The sequence below is a fragment of the Oncorhynchus gorbuscha genome, linkage group LG05, assembly GCF_021184085.1.
Source record: "Oncorhynchus gorbuscha isolate QuinsamMale2020 ecotype Even-year linkage group LG05, OgorEven_v1.0, whole genome shotgun sequence".
In the NCBI taxonomy this organism is placed as follows: domain Eukaryota; kingdom Metazoa; phylum Chordata; class Actinopteri; order Salmoniformes; family Salmonidae; genus Oncorhynchus; species Oncorhynchus gorbuscha.
The window spans coordinates 70783379-70803798 of NC_060177.1; the positions used below are offsets into that span (position 1 = coordinate 70783379).

The 20420-nt window shown below is 45.5% G+C and overlaps 2 protein-coding genes across 4 annotated transcripts in view; both read left to right on the forward strand.

The window, feature by feature from the left end:
* zgc:63587 (uncharacterized protein LOC393431 homolog) overlaps positions 1 to 11474 on the forward strand; it is a 48286-nt gene extending 36812 nt beyond the window's left edge. For 2 of the 3 annotated variants that reach the window (XM_046351038.1, XM_046351039.1), the window contains 5 exons: positions 6219 to 6320; positions 7218 to 7363; positions 7653 to 7736; positions 7833 to 7890; positions 9853 to 11474. In XM_046351038.1, coding sequence (XP_046206994.1) covers positions 6219 to 6320; positions 7218 to 7363; positions 7653 to 7736; positions 7833 to 7890; positions 9853 to 9918 — 456 coding nt within the window. In that variant the 3' untranslated portion in view covers positions 9919 to 11474. Of the gene's footprint in view, positions 1 to 6218; positions 6321 to 7217; positions 7364 to 7652; positions 7891 to 9852 lie in introns of all 3 variants that reach the window. The other variant, XM_046351036.1, reaches the window with a different exon arrangement.
* Positions 11475 to 15073: 3599 nt separating this feature from the next.
* The window catches only part of LOC124036444 (septin-5-like), a 33154-nt gene continuing 27807 nt past the window's right edge, over positions 15074 to 20420 (forward strand). The window contains exons 1-2 of the mRNA XM_046351041.1: positions 15074 to 15209; positions 15379 to 15392. Of these exons, the coding sequence (XP_046206997.1) occupies positions 15164 to 15209; positions 15379 to 15392 (60 nt within the window). The 5' untranslated portion in view covers positions 15074 to 15163. The remainder of the gene's footprint in view (positions 15210 to 15378; positions 15393 to 20420) is intronic.

Consider the following 20420-nt stretch of genomic DNA (forward strand, 5'->3'; position numbering starts at 1 on the left):
CGGAGGCAGGCAGAGGGAGGGAGAGAGACGGAGGCAGGCAGAGGGAGGGGAGAGACGGAGGCAGGCGGAGGCAGGCAGAGGGAGGGAGAGAGACGGAGGCAGGCAGAGGGGGAGACGGAGGCAGGCAGGCAGGCAGAGAGAGAGAGGGAGCGAGAGACGGAGGCAGGCAGGCAGAGAGAGAGAGAGGGAGCGAGAGACGGAGGCAGGCAGGCAGAGAGAGAGAGAGTGCGAGAGACGGGAGGCAGGCAGAGAGTGAGAGACTGAGGCAGGCAGGCAGAGAGTGAGAGACTGAGGCAGGCAGGCAGAGAGAGAGAGGGAGGGAGGCAGGCAGAGAGAGAGAGGGAGGCAGGCAGAGAGACGGAGGGAGGGAGAGAGAGAGGCAGAGAGAGAGACTGACTGCCTGCCTCCGTCCGAGAGAGAGAGACGGACGGAGGCAAGCAGGCAGGCAGAGAGAGAGAGACTGAGGCAGGCAGAGAGAGAGACTGAGGCAGGCAGAGAGAGAGACTGAGGCAGGCAGAGAGAGAGACTGAGGCAGGCAGAGAGAGAGACTGAGGCAGGCAGAGAGAGAGACTGAGGCAGGCAGAGAGAGAGACTGAGGCAGGCAGAGAGAGAGACTGAGGCAGGCAGAGGGAGAGAGACTGAGGCAGGCAGAGGGAGAGAGACTGAGGCAGGCAGAGGGAGAGAGACTGAGGCAGGCAGAGGGAGAGAGACTGAGGCAGGCAGAGGGAGAGAGACTGAGGCAGGCAGAGGGAGAGACTGAGGCAGGCAGAGGGAGAGAGACTGAGGCAGGCAGAGGGAGAGAGACTGAGGCAGGCAGGCAGAGAGAGCGAGGCGGATGGAGGAGGAGGCGGAGGAGGCAGGCAGGCAGGCAGGAGAGACTGAGGCAGGCAGAGGGAGAGACTGAGGCAGGCAGAGGGAGAGACTGAGGCAGGCAGAGGGATGAGGCAGAGGGAGAGACTGAGGCAGGCAGAGGGAGAGACTGAGGCAGGCAGAGGGAGAGACTGAGGCAGGCAGAGGGAGAGACTGAGGCAGGCAGAGGGAGAGACTGAGGCAGGCAGAGGGAGAGACTGAGGCAGGCAGAGGGAGAGACTGAGGCAGGCAGAGGGAGAGACTGAGGCAGGCAGAGGGAGAGACTGAGGCAGGCAGAGGGAGAGACTGAGGCAGGCAGAGGGAGAGACTGAGGCAGGCAGAGACTGAGGCAGGCAGAGGGAGAGACTGAGGCAGGCAGAGGGAGAGACTGAGGCAGGCAGAGAGGGAGACTGAGGCAGGCAGAGAGGGAGACTGAGGCAGGCAGAGAGGGAGACTGAGGCAGGCAGAGAGGGAGACTGAGGCAGGCAGAGAGGGAGACTGAGGCAGGCAGAGGGGGAGACTGAGGCAGGCAGAGGGAGGCAGAGAGGCAGGCAGAGAGGGAGACTGAGGCAGGCAGAGAGGGAGACTGAGGAGGCAGGCAGAGAGGGAGACTGAGGCAGGCAGAGGGAGAGAGACTGAGGCAGGCAGAGGGAGAGAGACTGAGGCAGGCAGGCAGAGAGAGAGCAGGACGGAGAGGCTGAGGCAGAGAGAGACGGACGGACGGAGGCAAGCAGGCAGACAGAGAGAGAGAGAGGGAGGCAGGCAGAGGGAGAGAGAGAGAGGGAGGCAGGCAGAGGGAGAGAGAGGGAGGCAGGCAGAGGGAGAGAGAGGGAGGCAGGCAGAGGGAGAGAGAGGGAGGCAGGCAGAGGGAGAGAGAGGGAGGCAGGCAGAGGGAGAGAGAGGGAGGCAGGCAGAGGGAGAGAGAGGGAGGCAGGCAGAGGGAGAGAGAGGGAGGCAGGCAGAGGGAGAGAGAGGGAGGCAGGCAGAGGGAGAGAGACTGAGGCAGGCAGAGGGAGAGAGACTGAGGCAGGCAGAGGGAGAGAGACTGAGGCAGGCAGAGGGAGAGAGACGGAGGCAGGCAGAGAGAGAGAGGGAGCGAGAGACGGACGGACGGAGGCAGGCAGAGAGAGAGAGAGAGAGAGAGAGAGAGACTGACTGAGGCAGGCAGGCAGGCAGAGAGAGAGAGAGACGGACACAGGCAGAGAGAGAGAGCCAGAGACGGACGGAGGCAGGCAGAGAGAGAGTGAGACCTAGAGCTGGTGGGTCATAAAAACCAAAATGGCCCCCATATCTACCTTCTCTCTGCCAATTACAACACAGGACTGTAATCAGCCTTCTAGTTACACAGTAAGGAGAGAGGATTGTGTAGGAGCATGTCAATACTCTGTTACAGCAGCGCCGGATGTTGCAACTAAGAGGCCTGGTATCTTGTACAAAAGCCCAATATCTCTGTCAGGATTACTTGTATTGTTAGATGACTGCTAAAATCCACTTTAAATGCAAGCCTATGAAATGTACTTATTTTCAGTGACTTTAAAGTGTGATGAATGAGTATAGTAAAGACATCTAAATAAATAGGATAACAAATATAATTGACTTGCCTAACATTGTGTGTTCTATTTGTCATTTAGACGTATTTAGACCAGGCAGTGGTTTGAACACATCACCCCTGAAGCTAGTGATTACAGGTGTGGTTGGTTAAGTCAGGCTGCTGTAAATAGATGTTAGGTAAATCCAGGCAAATAGTTATTAGGCTTAGCAGGTTGGGTAACCGGTCCAAACACCAGTTGAGAGATTGGTTTTTAGTTCAATTCCTCAGTTGAGATGCAACTCCCACTTTCCTATAAATCTCCCACTGATATCACTGGATGATTCACATGAAACCTTTTGTTATGGCAGTTGGTTGTTGAGTGTATTGTTGGTCGCTGTGGCTTTGCAGGAGGCTCCTTCTGTATCCCTCCCACCTCTGATACATTCAGAAATATAGTTCACATGTTTTTCAGCATTTTAAACTGGATTGACGTAACCAGTCTTGTTGTTTGTAACTTTTTTCCCTGCCATTGTGTGATATCTGTTTATTTTCCCCTCGGTGGCACGTTTCCCGAACTCCTACCCCACAATACTGATGTTTCTGTTCTGTGTGGGAAGAATCCACAGGTCGTGTGTGATGGGGAATGGGTCTTGTTCTGTGTCCAGCTGTCCTCTGGGTCCAGTAGGTCTGTTTGTTTTCAGTTGTCCTTAACAATACCCTCCTCTCCCCACACACACCCTATAACACACACTCTGCTCTGAGAAAACAACCCACAACCATAACAGGAGCTGGAACAGTGGCCTGCTCTGTAGGAAAAGGCTGCTCTCACATCCTGGGTTCCTGTTTCCCTCTCTACTGTACTTTATAGATTACATGAAAGTCCCAAAAATGTCAGGGAAACAACACTTGACATTTTTGGGCTCAGTTATGCAACACTCATGCATTGTTAATTGAATTTTGCTCTTGAGAAAACAGAGAAAAATACACCTTTGATGTATAAAATAAATATTTGCACCTGTCCTCTAGATACTGGTGAAGAAAGGCCTTTGTGTTGTTACTTCACTGCTGGAGGCTGAACAAAGGAGGGGGAGAACTTTCCTTATGACTGTTAGACATCTCTCACAAAACACACCCTCTCTCTCCCCCGTCTCCACCCTAGGGGTAGTTAATTAAAGTCCCTGGGCCTGTTAGACATCTCTCACAAACACACCCTCTCTCTCCCCCGTCTACACCCTAGGGGTAGTTAATTAAAGTCCCTGGGCCTGTTAGGCATCTCTCACAAACACACCCTCTCTCTCCCCCGGCTCCACCCTAGGGGTAGTTAATTAAAGTCCCTGGGCCTGTTAGACATCTCTCACAAACACACCCTCTCTCTCCCCCATCTCCGCCCTAGGGGTAGTTAATTAAAGTCCCTGGGCCTGTCATCTCTCACAAACACACCCCCTCTCCCCCGTCTCCACCCTAGGGGTAGTTAATTAAAGTCCCTGGGCCTGTTAGACATCTCTCACAAACACACCCTCTCTCTCCCCCGTCTCCGCCCTAGGGGTAGTTAATTAAAGTCCCTGGGCCTGTTAGACATCTCTCACAAACACACCCTCTCTCTCCCCCGTCTCCACCCTAGGGGTAGTTAATTAAAGTCCCTGGGCCTGTGAGGCTGCACAAAACACACCCTCTCTCTCCCCCGTCTCCACCCTAGGGGTAGTTAATTAAAGTCCCTGGGCCTGTTAGACATCTCTCACAAACACACCCTCTCTCTCCCCCGTCTACACCCTAGGGGTAGTTAATTAAAGTCCCTGGGCCTGTTAGGCATCTCTCACAAACACACCCTCTCTCTCCCCCGTCTCCACCCTAGGGGTAGTTAATTAAAGTCCCTGGGCCTGTGAGGCATCTCTCACAAACACACCCTCTCTCTCCCCCGTCTCCACCCTAGGGGTAGTTAATTAAAGTCCCTGGGCCTGTTAGACATCTCTCACAAACACACCCTCTCTCTCCCCCGTCTCCGCCCTAGGGGTAGTTAATTAAAGTCCCTGGGCCTGTTAGACATCTCTCACAAACACACCCTCTCTCTCCCCCGTCTCCACCCTAGGGGTAGTTAATTAAAGTCCCTGGGCCTGTGAGGCTGCACAAAACACACCCTCTCTCTCCCCCGTCTCCACCCTAGGGGTAGTTAATTAAAGTCCCTGGGCCTGTGAGGCTGCACAAAACACACCCTCTCTCTCCCCCGTCTCCACCCTAGGGGTAGTTAATTAAAGTCCCTGGGCCTGTGAGGCTGCACAAAACACACCCTCTCTCTCCCCCGTCTCCACCCTAGGGGTAGTTAATTAAAGTCCCTGGGCCTGTGAGGCTGCACAAAACACACCAAGTATTCTCTGGCTCTCAGCAGTGCAGTAGTGGACTGACTGTAGTGTAGTCAAAAGCCCTCTCCTGGTGTCGCCCTGAAGAGGTGTAGGGAAGTGAACTAGGACCAGGGCAAGTGGGATGTTTTATTCTCCAGATAGTGTTGAGGACCGGGGCAAGTGGGATGTTTTATTCTCCAGATAGTGTTGAGGACCAGGGCAAGTGGGATGTTTTATTCTCCAGATAGTGTTGAGGACCGGGGCAAGTGGGATGTTTTATTCTCCAGATAGTGTTGAGGACCAGGGCAAGTGGGATGTTTTATTCTCCAGATAGTGTTGAGGACCGGGGCAAGTGGGATGTTTTATTCTCCAGATAGTGTTGAGGACCGGGGGGAGTGGGATGTTTTATTCTCCAGATAGTGTTGAGGACCGGGGGGAGTGGGATGTTTTATTCTCCAGATAGTGTTGAGGACCGGGGCGAGTGGGATGTTTTATTCTCCAGATAGTGTTGAGGACCGGGGCGAGTGGGATGTTTTATTCTCCAGATAGTGTTGAGGACCGGGGCGAGTGGGATGTTTTATTCTCCAGATAGTGTTGAGGACCGGGGCGAGTGGGATGTTTTATTCTCCAGATAGTGTTGAGGACCGGGGCGAGTGGGATGTTTTATTCTCCAGATAGTGTTGAGGACCGGGCGAGTGGGATGTTTTATTCTCCAGATAGTGTTGAGGACCGGGGCGAGTGGGATGTTTTATTCTCCAGATAGTGTTGAGGACCGGGCGAGTGGGATGTTTTATTCTCCAGATAGTGTTGAGGACCGGGGCGAGTGGGATGTTTTATTCTCCAGATAGTGTTGAGGACCGGGGCGAGTGGGATGTTTTATTCTCCAGATAGTGTTGAGGACCGGGGCAAGCGGGATGTTTTATTATCCAGATAGTGTTGAGGACCGGGGCAAGCGGGATGTTTTATTATCCAGATAGTGTTGAGGACCGGGGCAAGCGGGATGTTTTATTATCCAGATAGTGTTGAGGACCGGGGCAAGCGGGATGTTTTATTATCCAGATAGTGTTGAGGACCGGGGCAAGCGGGATGTTTTATTATCCAGATAGTGTTGAGGACCGGGGCAAGTGGCTAGAACTAGAAGTATTAAGAGGGAGAAGGAAATGGCGTGTCCAGAATCTTACTCCTGTCGTGGAGGCTGGGCCATGTCTGAAACGGTGACACAGGAGAGCGAGAACAGAGGGAAGAGGGGCCTGGCAGACAGCAGTGACATCGAAAATTACCAACTGCCTAGTTCAGATGAGAGGGATTCCTGCTTGGTTGGGGGCGGCTCTGGCCGGTACAGGTTGCCCTTAGGCACTGATTGTGAAACTGACCTTAGCTCAGTGCCTAGGGGTAACTTCATCTGCCTCCTTAGGGAAGAGAAGGAGGATTGGCCTGAGAAAGTTTGAAAGGTCAAAAGGTCACGGTGGGTTTTTGACCCTGTGTGTATGTTTCTGTGTTAGATCCTGGATGAGATTGCAGAGCATGGCATCAGGATCTACCAGCTACCAGACGCTGACTCAGATGAGGATGAGGAGTTCAAGGAGCAGACACGAGTACTGAAGGTACGACACACACAGGCAAATGGCACCATATTCCCTATGTAGTGTACTATTTTTGCCATCTCGTCAAAAGTAGTGCACTATGTAGGTAATAGGGTGTCATTTGGGATGACGTAGCCACAGAAATACTAACACCAACTAAGAGAAAGGACTCCAGGAGAAACGCCACTACCAGAAGGGACAGGAAGTAACAAATAGAACCACTCTTGTTATGTAGTTTTTCTCTTAAAACCACAGGGCATGAGTTTTAGAATGATCAGAATATCAAACGTGTTGATTATAATACAGTATATCACAAAAGTGAGTACACCCCTCACATTTTTGTAAATATTTCCATGTGACTACATGTGACATTTTTGTACAGCTTGTATAAATAAATCAAAATTCAACACATAGCCATTAATGTCTAAACTGGCAACAAAATGTGAAAATGTCCAAATTGGGCTCAATTAGCCATTTTCCTTCCCCGGTGTCATGTGACAATGTTAAAGGTCTCAGGTGTGAAGTGTAGCAGTGTGTTAAATTTGGTGTCATCGCGCTCACACTCCTCATACTGACTGGTCACTGGAAGTTCAACATGGTACCTCATGGCAAAGAACTCTCTGAGGATCTGAAAAAAATAATTGTTGCTCTACATAAAGATGGCCTGGGCTATAAGAAGATTGCCAAGACCCTGAAACTGAGCTGCAGCACAGTTTCAGGGTGTACTCACTTTTGGGGTGTACTCACTTTTGTGATATACTGTAGGTCAGCATTATGTCCAACCTGAACCATCTGGTCAATATTTCCTTCCTTGATCCCTCTATCTCTATATCCCTTTGTTTTCACACTCCTCTCTGTCTCCCTTTATCTTCCTCACCCTTCTATCCATCTCTCCCTCGCTTTACTCCTCCACCTCAGGCGAGCATTCCGTTTGCTGTGATTGGTTCGAACCAGCTGATTGAGGTGAAAGGGAAGAAAATCAGAGGTCGTCTCTACCCCTGGGGGGTCGTGGAGGTGGAGAACCCAGAGCACAACGACTTCCTCAAACTACGCACCATGCTTGTGTGAGTCACCATGACAATGCAATGCAACTTTTGTTTAAAAAAACAATTAATCAAATGTATGAACAGGTAGCCTTTAATACTACATGTAAAGTAATAGGAATCTATGCATGCTCTTATCCCTGCTTTTCCTTTATGTATTACTATATTGCCATCTAGTGGGTGAATAGAGAACTTCAAGTCTGCCCATCTGTTGCTTCCTCTAGTGGTGCAGTCTAATCTAGTGGGTGTTATGGGGGTACGTACTAGCCGTATAGTGATACTGACGTGTGATGGTTGTGTGTGTTTTCAGCACCCACATGCAGGACCTCCAGGAGGTCACGCAGGACCTGCACTACGAGAACTTTCGCTCAGAGAGACTGAAGAGAGCTGGCAGGTCAGTCTGCAGTGTTATATATACACACACACACACACACACACACACACACATGCTGAAGCTATTACATTTATGTTCCGTATTATTCCCCTACAGAGCTGTGGAAGAGGATGTGGTTGACAAAGACCAGATTCTCCTGCAGAAGGAGGCTGAGGTGAGTAGCTAATACAGGGTTAACGTGAGAGACAAGGATGTTTGCCTCTACCCTTTTGTCCATACTAAACCATGCAGCCAGTGATCTGTCAGAGAATAACAAATGACCCGATGCTTCCGAATTCCCTCTGATTGGGCTGTTTGTTTTGCCATTGCGAAGTATAGAGATGGTGGAGTGCAATTAAAGCTGTTATTAAACATTCACGTCCAATTAAAGCTGTTAGTAAACATGCATGTCTGTACAGGATATGACATATCTGACTTCCTGTCCCAGTTAAATGGTGGGAATGAGTCAGGCGATGTAAAGAGTATTGTATACAGGGTTTATACTGGCTTGGCTGCTGGTGGGGGCTGTGTCCATAAAGATCCTATTAAATTACTATTCTAATTCCTAATTCTATGGCTGTGTCCTTATAGGAGGTCAGATTGGTTTCGTACACCATATGTTTTGAAGGTTTCTGTTCCTTGCCTGATGTTACTACTGGTACTATTTTATGAAGAGGGTCAAAAGTTTTCAGTCAACCAGAAAGAAAATTACAAATCAAATTGTATTTGTCACATGCGCCGAATACAATAGGTGTAGACTTGACATTGAAATGCTTACTTACAAGCTCATAAACAATGCAGTTTTAAGAAAACACCTAAAAAAGTAAGAGATAAGAATAACAAGTAAATAACAATAGGGAGGCTTTATACAGGGGGTACCGGTACAGAGTCAATGTGTGGGGGCACCGGTATTGAGGTAATATGTACATGTAGGTAGAGTTATTAAAGTGACTATACATAGATAATAACAGAGAGTAGCAGCAGCATAGAATAGGTGACAAGAGGCAACACAAATAGTCTGGGTAGCCATTTGATTAGATGTTCAGGAGTCTTATGGTTTGGGGCTAGAAGCTGTTTAGAAGCCTCTTGGACCTAGACTTGGCGCCTTCCTCTGACACCGCCTTGTATAGAGGCCCTGGATGGCAGGAAGTTTGCCCCCAGTGATGTACTGGGCCGTACGCACTACCCTCTATAGTGCCTTGTGGTCGGAGGCCGAGCAGTTGCCATACCAGGCAGTGATGCAACTGGTCAGGATGCTCTCGGCGGTGCAGCTGTAAAACATTTTGAAGATCTGAGAACCCATATAAGAACATTGTTTGGTGAATTCTGAAGACCCATGAAGTGTTTGTACTTGTATGTCTTAGTGAATTATTCTTTTATTTAAAGTGCTCTTGTTATTCAGTCAACAAATAAAATACAACCCACATTAATGTCAGACAAAAGTAATAGAATAAAATAACTGGAAAATAAACAAATGATACATTTGGAGCGGCACGATCAGAAATCATGTTGGATGTTTCCAGCTTTAGCCGAGACAATGAGCACAAAATGAGTTTTACAGCATCTAACATATCATATGAAACACACATTTCCTTAAGCACTCCATTCACTCTGTCCAGTTTGAGATAAAGTTGAGTAGTGGAGACCAGAGTCTATCGAACCTGGGCTGTCTTGCAGAGGTTTGGTGTCGTTTTTAACACTGGTCACAAACTGTGGATGTGACCTATTAGACAGAATCACACAATACAGACTTGCATTCTTGTAGCAAGCAGCTTGGGATACCAAATCAGCTTAGCTGAGTGTTACGTTTGTTTGCATTCCTTCAGTCTGCAACATGCAGAGCTCTAAAGAGCACTAACCTGCTTTAGTGTGAATTTAAATATCAATGCATATTTTTTATTCAGTCACATGCTTAAGTGGGAGAATTAGTATAAGTCCATTTGAGTGGGTGTGAAGTCAAATGATCCACTTGAAGTTATATCCACGACCACTAGATGGAGATGGGTTCTATTGGAAAAAAGGTGGTTTTGCATAGAGGCTCTCAGAAAGCTAGGCGGATGTATTCTCTCTCTGGTATTAATTTTACTCAACTATCCCTTTCCCTATTTCCCTCTCTTTCCTTCTCTTCTCTCTGTAGCTGAGGCGTATGCAGGAGATGATTACCCAGATGCAGGCACAGATGAAGATGAAGGGAGATGAGTGAAAAGAGAAGGATCGGGGAGGGAGAAGAGAGGAGCCCCTCACCCATCAAACCCTCTGTGCGTCTGAAACTCCATCATGGTTGTACTGCTGGGCGCACTCATCACCGCCTATCCCTCAGTGTGTCAGTCGAACAATCAATTAACCAATCAACCAATTAAAGGTCCTCAATAACCTCATTTTAATTTGGAAGTCTTCAATATGGCCCCTAGTTCACCGTGGTACTGAGATCCACTGATCTGCTAGTCTGAGTGTTCTTTTGGAAAGCGTTACTGACGTTATGACATGAGGTATGTTTGTCAGGAGTGTTATAACATGACATAATAAAGGATATGGGTTATGATATATGATAAGACATATTGTAAAGACAATGATTGCATGTTCTCCCAATGAGTGACTAATGATGTTCATTTGTTTTCATCAGTACTACTAATTCTGTCTCATGTACAATGCAGATCTTCCATTGATAATGGTACTAATACATCTCATTGTTAGACAACAATCAGACTTCAGTGTTTACAGAATGTTAAGGGAATGTGTTGAGTATATTAAGGGAAGGTTTGTTGAGAACTGGGTGTTTTTGTGCCATTTGCAACCTCTGTCTTCACATTTGGACTCAGCCGAGGACATATCAGTCCAGGTGCTGTAATAAGTGTCCCTCAGGTGGCACTGTAGTCTGTTCTATAAGCACAATACTTGGAAATAACTATAAAAGTAATATAGATAGACTTGTTTGGAAATATCCCACATATTCAAAATGTTGATTTTTGAACCTTATCACATTTGGTCTATATTTTGAAATATTTACAAAACTTTGTGTCTCTGTTGTATTGGATGGAGACCGTTTGTCTTGGGCTCAAGTGTTTTCAAACTATGCACAACCATGTCATGTCTTAATTTGGTTAATATGCCTTTTGTATCTCCTAAGACGTGCACTTCAAAACCTTTCAGCAACGTTTGTCTTTATTACTTCCATTACATCATGAGCAGTTATAGCATTGATATGTGGGTTTTTTCTTTGGTTGTGTTTTTGTTTGGGATTTTCCTAAAGGGGTTGTTCAATGATTTACTGTATGCACATTACTCTTCTCCTATTGGCCAGCTCCATGGAACTTACAGTATTAAACTGAATTCCTAACGATATTCTGATTCACCATGTGCATGTCCCAAATGGAACCCAATTCTTATATGGTGCACTACTTTTGACCAGAGCCTAACCAGACCCCGGTCAAAAGTAGTGCACTATATAGGGAATAGTGTACCATTTGGGACACTACCCATGTCTGTCTGTGTCTGTGCCATCCCACTTTCTAGACTACTGACTGTCTTATACAGTGAACACCTCTCTCTATGTTCAGAAATGTGTTGTTTGTGTTTAGGAGTGCTATCGTCAGTTGCTTTGGCATCGTCTCTGTAACCTGGCTCTTTCTGCTTAGCTGGTCAGCAGGTTTGTCTGTTTTGAAGCTTTGAGCCATTAACCAAACTATGCTTGAGACCTTTTTTAGTAGTTTCTCAACTTTTGCACTGCATTTTCAGAAATAAAGTTTCTGTAGAAGCAGACTTGTAGTGGGAGTGCTTTTTTCAGGCCATAAGTATGATGAGAGGTCATGTAGAAAAGGCGGTGGGATTGAATGGAGACTGAGGTTTCAGTTGCCAGGCCTTCTAGACATCGATTAAAAAGGGAAAACTAGAGAAGAAGCTGCTGTAGAGGTTGGTGTAGCAATGTTGCTAGATGGTAACAAGCTGATATGACAAGGATGCATGGATAGTAAGCCTGTGTTATTCTCTTACACAAATGTGCACAAAGTGTATGTTGAACAACCAATGTTTAAAACATAGTGATATGTTTGAACAGGATTATTTATTATGCAAGCTGCATACAATATTATTGACATCAACAGTAAAATCATAGGCAACTTCTCCCCAGCTAACAATTCTAGGAAGAGAGAATGTTTTTGTGATGTTCTCCATGTTTGAGTGTCCAGTTTTCTGTTAGTTAGGGGAACATTCTATGTATGTTAGCAAAAACCTCCTGAGAACCTGTTTAGTACGTCTTGGCATTAGAGTTAGGAGAACATTCCCTAAATGTCAAACATAACTTACCCAGAATGTGGTTTTTATGTCCAAAATGAATTTTCTAATCATGTTTCATTGGAACTTTGCAAGAACATTCCTCCCCGTATGGAAATTATTTAACAGATAGTCTACATGCTCTCAAAAGAACATGTATTTATTTTTAAACAATTACTGGTGGCATAAGTCAGTGTTCCTACCTGTCAATGATTTTAGAGGCCGGTATAATGATTTAACCATCCAGATCTGTTTACACTTTATTGATATCTTAGAAATGTCCTTGTTTTTGAAAGAAAAACACATTTTTGGTCCATTAAAATAACATCATTGATCAGAAATACAGTGTAGACATTGTTAATGTTGTAAATGACTATTGTAGCTGGACACAGCGGATTTTTAATGGAATATCTACATAGGAGTACAGAGACCAATTATCAGCAACCTTCACTCCTGTGTTCCAATGACACGTTGTGTTAGCTAACCCAAGTTTGTCATTTTAAAAGGCTAATTGATCATTAGAAAACCCTTTTTGCAATTATGTTAGCATAGCTGAAAACTGTTGTGCTGATTAAATAGGCAAGGGTAGCCTAGTGGTTAGAGTGTTGGACTAGTAACCGGAAGGTTGCGAGTTCAAACCCCTGAGCTGACAAGGTACAAATCTGTCGTTGTGCCCCTGAACAGGCAGTTAACCCACTGTTCCCAAGCTGTCATTGAAAATAAGAATGTGTTCTTAACTGACTTGCCTGGTTAAATAAAGGTTAAAAAAAATAAATTAAAAATTAACAAAAATAAAACTGGCCTTCTTTAGACTAGTTGAGTATGTGGAGCACCAGCATTTGTGGGTTTGATTACAGGCTCAAAATGGCCAGAAACAAAGACCTTTCTTCTGAAACTCGTCAGTCTATTCTTGTTCTGAGAAATGGAGGCTATTCCATGCGATAAGTGTCTCCTGACCCCTCCTGTCTCAGCCTCCAGTATTATTTGACCATGCTGGTCATTTATGAACATTTGAACATCTTGGCCATGTTCTGTTGTAATCTCCACCCCGCACAGCCAGAAGAGGACTGGCCACCCCACATAGCCTGGTTACTCTCTAGGTTTCTTCCTAGGTTTTGGCCTTTCTAGAGATTTTTTCCTAGCCACCGTACTTCTACACCTGCATTGTTTGCTGTTTGGGATTTTAGGCTGTGTTTCTGTGCATCACTTTGAGATATCAGCTGATGTACGAAGGGCTATATGAATACATTTGATTTGATTTGATACATTGCCAAGAAACTGAAGATCTAATTAACACTGTGTACTACTCCCTTCACAGAACAGTGCAAAGTGGCTCTAACCAGAATAGAAAGAGGAGTGGGAGGCCCCGGTGCACATCTGAGCAAGAGGACAAATACATTAGAGTGTCTAGTTTGAGAAACAGACGCCTCGTAGGTCTTCAACTGGCAGCTTCATTAAATAGTACCAGCAAAACACCAGTCTCAACGTCAGCAGTGAAGAGGTGACTCCGGGATGCTGGCCTTCTAGGCAGAGTTCTTCTGTCCAGTGGCTGTGTTCTTTTTCCCATCTTAATATTTTTTTTATTGGCCAGTCTGAGCATATGTATTTTTCTTTGCAACTCTGCCTAGAAGGCCAGCATCCCGGAGTTGCCTCTTCATGTTTGTTTCTGGACATTCTGAGCCTATAATCAATCCGCTAATGCTTCAGATACTCAACTAGTCTAAAGGCCAGTTTTATTGCTTCTTTAATCAGGACAACATTTTTCAGCTGTGCTACCATAATTGCAAAAGGGTTTTCTAACGATCAATTAGCCTTTTAAAATGACAAACTTGGATTAGCTAACACAACGTGTCATTGGAACACAGTAGTGATGGTTGCTGATAATTGGTCTCTGTACTCCTATGTAGATATTCCATTAAACATCTGCTGTGTTCAGCTACAATAGTCATTTAAAATGATAAACTTTGATTAGCTAACACAACGTGCCATTGGAACACAGGAGTGATGGTTGCTGATAATGGGCCTCTACGCCAATGTAGATATTCCATTAAAAAAATAATCAGTTTCCAGCAACAATAGTCATTTACAACATTAACAATGTCTACACTGTATTTCTGATCAAATAACCTTAACCACTGTCCCAATAAGGGATGCCCTTGGGGATGGTTTATATTGGGCCTGAATAGTTAGGCCCTTTCCAGAAGCAAACCCTAACCACTTCTCCCGAGGCACTTGTGTAGATCTGAAACAACTGCATAGTTGTAAACAATAGGGTGAATGCACTTTGAAGTACATTTCTGCTCAGTTAAAAGTACACTCAAGAAAAACTTTTATCGATCATAGTGGTTCAGGAGTAAAATGAAAACAGGGTCATATTCCCCACCAATATTTAGACAACTATACAGAATCCCTAAAATTGCTGAAATATGTAGATCAAATCAACGATGAGAGAATAGTCAGATTAACTGAGATGTTTTGACTGATACAAACATGGTGCAGGTAGCAGGAAGATCTGAATGCCTTCAACTGTGAATGGATTAGTCATTCACCAATCAGAGCCTTGATGGGCTAGGCCATAGTAACAAGGGGTGATGTGTAATAAAACGTTTTGTTTTTGTTGGGAGAACGTTTCTTTGGGACCGTCCTGATGAATGATACACAATTTTCTTTCAGCATTTTAATGAAACTTGTCTAGAACATAATCTTATATTCTCTGAACATGACAAACATGTTCTGTGTATGTTTGGTGGGACGTTGATGGAATATTCTCCTAACCCTTAGATAACTGGACACAGGAATGTTTGTGCAATATTGTCATGAAACGTGTCTAGAACATTAGTATTGAATATTCGGAGAAAATGTTAACCACATTCTGAGTAAGTTCTGCTTGACATTAAGGGAATGGTCTCATCGAAACAGTCCTTATAAATCACTGGAATATTCATATGAAAGGTGAGGTAATTATAAAATGTAACTGTTAAGGGAAGTTTCTCTAAAGTTGTGGGAACGTGTGTTGTTAGCTGGGTCTCCATCCACCATTGGGTACCACATATAGGAGGGCGGGGCTCTCACACAACCTGTCTGGCTGCTGTAGCATCGCGGAGAAGAACCGGGCGCGTGCTTTTACCAAACAGTACGTCCGTTTTGGAAGCGACACCGAGGGGAGGAGAGCCGTGAAGATGACGACCAATATCAGATACAAGAGCCGGATCCCGGTCAAATCGGGTAAGCATGATGATAATAGGGATGATTATGCATAAAGGCAATTATAACGCGGTCCATTACAATGATTGTCTTTCTCTATGGATTTCTCTCCCCCTCTTTCTAAATTGGGCGTCGTTCTGTATCCCTCCACCTGCGTTTCATTTACCCATCCACCACAATGACCAAACAGATGAGACCACTGAGGTAAGGAACACGTTTATTCCTAAAGGATTTTTAAAATAGAAAATGTTTATCTGTGCTCCGCGCTTTTGGTATTAACCAAGGCCATGTTAGGCGATTCAAAGAATCATTCATATCAAGCATGGTAGCTTACTTTTTTTCTTCAATTCGCTTCGAATGGCCGCATAGCCTTGATATATATTTATCCTACAGCCTATGTAGGCCAAGTAAACGTCAGCGGAATCATCATTCCGATGCATTGAAGATTACTATTGTTGTCATGCCACCGCATTACAGGTTACAGTGAGCATCACACAGTCAGAAGGATTACATATCATATTTACGCAAACAGTCAGACACAGGATGCGTACGCAGCTTGTGGTACCCGAGGGCTCTCCTCATCCTTGGGCATCCATCCATTCATCCAGGCTTCCAGTCGCGCACTTGGCTGTGGGCGTGACAGTGACCCGCTTCCTAAATGCTATTAGAGACCCTATTGGTTTAGTCAGCGAAGTGCCCGGCTGTTAATAAGCACATCGCTGTCTTTAGAACAATCTCTGTTTGCATCCTCAGTACATTACAGGTCATTATCCTCTCATTGCTTTCCTTCTGAATTGGTCAGACGAGCTCCCTTTCATAGATGCCATAGATTATTACCTTGCGTTAACCCTGTGTGTGACCATGCATCATTTAGGTGGAGCTTGGTGGCTGGCTAAACTATCCTCCTTCGCAGAGGGCGAATATTATCCTGAAATTCAGGGGTCTCTATTTTTTAATGGGCCTTATAGTAAAGACATGGAATTATTATTATTTTAATCCTCTTTAAATGTGAAATGAACACGACCAGTCATGTCGTTTCACTTTTGTTGCATTTAGGGGGGCTCATCTCTCATTCAGGGTGTTGCCCCCCGTAATTTGCCCCCTGAAAACGCTACCGAAGTTCTATCAACACATTGACTGTAGTACTCGCTTAGGGAAAACACTAGATCGCTGCTACTCGACTTTTAGAGATGCCTACAAGTCCCTCCCTGCTCCTGCCTTCCTATAGGCAGAAACTCAAACAGGAAGTACCCGTGCTAAGGTCTATTCAAAGCTGGTCTGACCAATCGGAATCCATACTTCAAGATGTTTTTTTTATCACACAGCCTGGGATATGTTCCGGGTAGCCTAGAGTAACATTGACGCTTACACGGACACGGTGACTGAGTTCATCTGGAAGTGTATAGGGGATGTTGTTCCCACGGTGACAATTATAACCTACCCAAACCAGAAACCGTGGCAGCATTTGTGCAAAACTGAAAGTGCGAACCACCCCATTTAACCATGGCAAAGTGACTGGGAATATGGCCGAATACAAACAGTGTAGTTATTCCCTCCGCAATCCAATCAAACAGGTGAAACGTCAGTACAGAGACAAAGTGGAGTCGCAATTCAACGGCTCAGACACAAGATGTATGTGGCAGGATCTACAGACAATCACGGATTACAAAGGGAAAACCAGCCATGTCGCGGACACCTACATCTTGTTCTCAGATAAGCTAAACACCTTCTTCGCCCGCTTTGAGGATAACACAGTGCCACCGACACAGCCTGCTCCGAAGGACTGTGGGCTTCCGTTCTTCATGACCGACGTGAGTAAGACATTTTAAGCGTGTTAACCCTCGCAAGGCTACCGGCCCAGAAGGCATCCCTAGCCGCTTCCTCAGAGCATGCGCAGACCAGCTAGCTGGAGTTTTTATGGGCATATTCAATCTCTCCCTATCCCAGTCTGCTGTTCTCACTTGCTTCAAGATGTCCACCATTATTCTTGTACCTAAGAAAGCAAAGGTAACTGAACTAAATGACTATAGCCCCGTAGCACTGTTTTGAAAGGCTAGTTAAGAATAATATCACCTCTACCTTACCTGCCAACCTAGACCCACTTCAATTTGCTTACCGCCCCAATAGATCCACAGACGATGCAATCGCCATCGCACTGCACACTGCCCTATCCCATCTGGACAAGAGGAATACCTACATCAGAATGCTGTTCAGTGACTATAGCTCAGCCATCACCACTATGGTACCCTCCAAGCTCATCATTAAGCTCGGGGCCCTGGGTCTGAACCCCGCCCTGTGCAACTGGGGCCTGGACTTCCTGACTGGCTGCCGCCAGGTGGTGAAGGTAGGAAACAACACCTACATTTCGCTGATCCTCAACACAGGGGCCCCACAAGGGTATGTGCTCATCCCCCTCGTGCACTCTCTGTTCACCCATGACTGCGTGGCCACACATGCCTCCAACTCAATCATCAAGTTTGCAGACGACACAACAGTACTAGGCCTGATTACCAACAATGATTAGACAGCCTGCAGGGAGGAGGTGAGGGCCCTGGCAGAGTGGGGCCAGGAAAATAAGTTAAAAAACAGAGGAGCTGATCGTCGACTTCAGGAAACAGTGAAGGGAGCACGCCCTTATCGACATCGACAGGACCGCAGTGGAGAAGGTGAAAAGCTTAAAGTTTCTCGTTGTACACATCACTGACATTCTGAAATGGTCCACCCACACAGACAGTGTGGTGAAAAAGGCGCAACAGCGCCCCTTCAACCTCAGGAGGCTGAAGAAATTTGGCTCTTAAGACCCTCAAACTTTTACAGATAAACAATTGAGAGCATCCTGTGGGCCCGCAACCGCAGGGCTCTCCAGAGGGTGGTACAGTCTACCCAACACATCATCGGGGGCACACTGCCTGCCTTCCAGGACACCAACAGCACTCAATGTCACAGGGAGGCCAAAAAGATCAAGGACAACAACCACCCGAGCCACGGCATGTTCACTCCCCTATCATCCAGAAGGCGAGGTCAGTACAGGTCCATCAAAGCTGGAACTGAGAGACAGAAGCTGTTTTTCAATCTCAAGGCCATCAGCTACTGGCTACCACCCGGCTACTCAACCCTGCACCTTAGAGGCTGCTGCCCTATATACATAGACATGGAATCACTGGCCACTTTAATAATGGAACACTAGTCACTTTAATAATGTTTACATACTGCTTTACACCTCATATGTATATACTGTATTCTATTCTACTGTATTTAGTCAATGCCACTCCAACATTGCTCAACCTAATATTTATATATTACTTTATTCCATTCTTTTACCTTTAGATTTGTGTATTGTTAGATACTACTGCACTGTTGGAGCTAGGAACACAAGCCTTTCGCAAAACACATGTGTATGTGACCAATAAAATTTGATTTGATACTGATTATTGTACTGAAATGTTGAGGGATCTAGAACTAAAGCATTACACTGCACCTTTTATACCTGCTGTAAACTGTGTACGTGATGAATAAAATTTGATTTGATTTGATAGCACGGTTTTATGTTTTTTTTTCAATTTTGATCTCAATCAAAGCTAATGGCTGAACTTTTGTAAAGCTATTATATCCAGGCCTTTGACAGTATAGTGTTACGGTCATGCAGAGACGATGGCCCACATAGGTCCACTGGTCCTTGCTGATTTTGTGGTGTTCACATACTGTAGGAATCAAGGCACCATAATTCTTATTGTTTGAGCTGTAAGCTGGGTTTGCTGAAGAGAGATGTTCAGTAAGCCTGTAAAATCACATGGGCAGCATTGTGGAATTAACTTTTGGGGAATGATTGCTCGAAGACACTTAGCCTTGATTACTACAGTACAGTTACTACAGTGTTGATTTGGAAATACTCAGCGTGTTTGCATGTCCCCTAATGAATGGACAAACGTCCTGTGTCTTCTATATTCTTCTATATTCTTTCCCCCTGTGAGGACCTTTCCCTGTTTTTATATTTGCTGAGATCCTATCGTACTATGAATTGGTGATATTCAAGCAGCATATCTGTTGCTACAGTGCACCCACACACTGCCTGACTTGATCTGGTGCTTAGGGAGGGTGCTTCCCTGGGTAGGAAGTGGGACTTTGTCTGTGTGTGTGTTTGTTTGTTTGTTTGTTTGTTTGTTTGTGAGAGAGAGAGCAGAAGAGACAGAAAGATAAATATAATACACATACAGTACCAGTCAAAGGTTTGGACACGCCGACTCATTCAAGGGTTTTCTTTATTTTTACTATTTTCTACATTGTAGAATAATAGTGAAGACATCAAAACTATGAAACAACACATGGAATCATGTAGTAAGCAAAAAAAAGTGTTAAACAAATCAAAATATATTTTATATTTGAGATTCTTCAAAGTAGCCCACCTTTGCCTTGATGACAGCTTTGCACACTCTTGAGAGAGAGAAGGGGCGATGCAGAGGTGTGTCACATTCAAATCAAGCCCATCATCTCCTTTACCCTCCTCTCTCTTCCCTCCATTCTCATCACTCTCGGATGCTGGGAGAGAAACCTACCCACACATTCCTAAAGGTGATTGCTGTGTGTAGGCTGAAGTTCAATGACACTCAGTTATCACAAATCACTATGGTGTGGAATCTACACCACATGTTTTTATTCTAGTTCTCCTTGGCACTAGTATACTCGCATGCAGAGTGGGCCCTGGGCATAACCAACAGTCTCAACTTACTGTTGAGGGTTAGAATAGTAGAATACAAGGTGCAATTTTGAAATTTGGTAGTACATTAGCAGGTCTTCTCTTGTAATATCAGTCACTGACAGAGACTCAATCAGCCCATATCAGCTAACATTTTTTTTAAATTGATAAGTTAGTCTGGCCAGCTACTGTACACTACATGACCAGAAGTATGTGGACATCTGCTCGTTAAACATCTAATTCCAAAATCATGGGCATTAATATGAATTTGGTCCTTCCTGCTTCTATAACAGATTCCACTCTTCTGGAAAGGCTTTCCACTAGATGTTGGAACATTACTGAGGGGACTTGCTTCCATTCAGCCACGAGCATTAGTGAGGTCGGGCACTGGTGTTGGGCAATTAGACTTGGCTTGCAGTCGGTTTTCCAATTCATCTCAAAGGTGTTTAATGGGGTTGAGGTCAGGGCTCTGTACAGGCCAGTGAAGTTCTTCCACCCCGATCTTGACAAACCATTTCTGTATGGACCTCGCTTTGTGC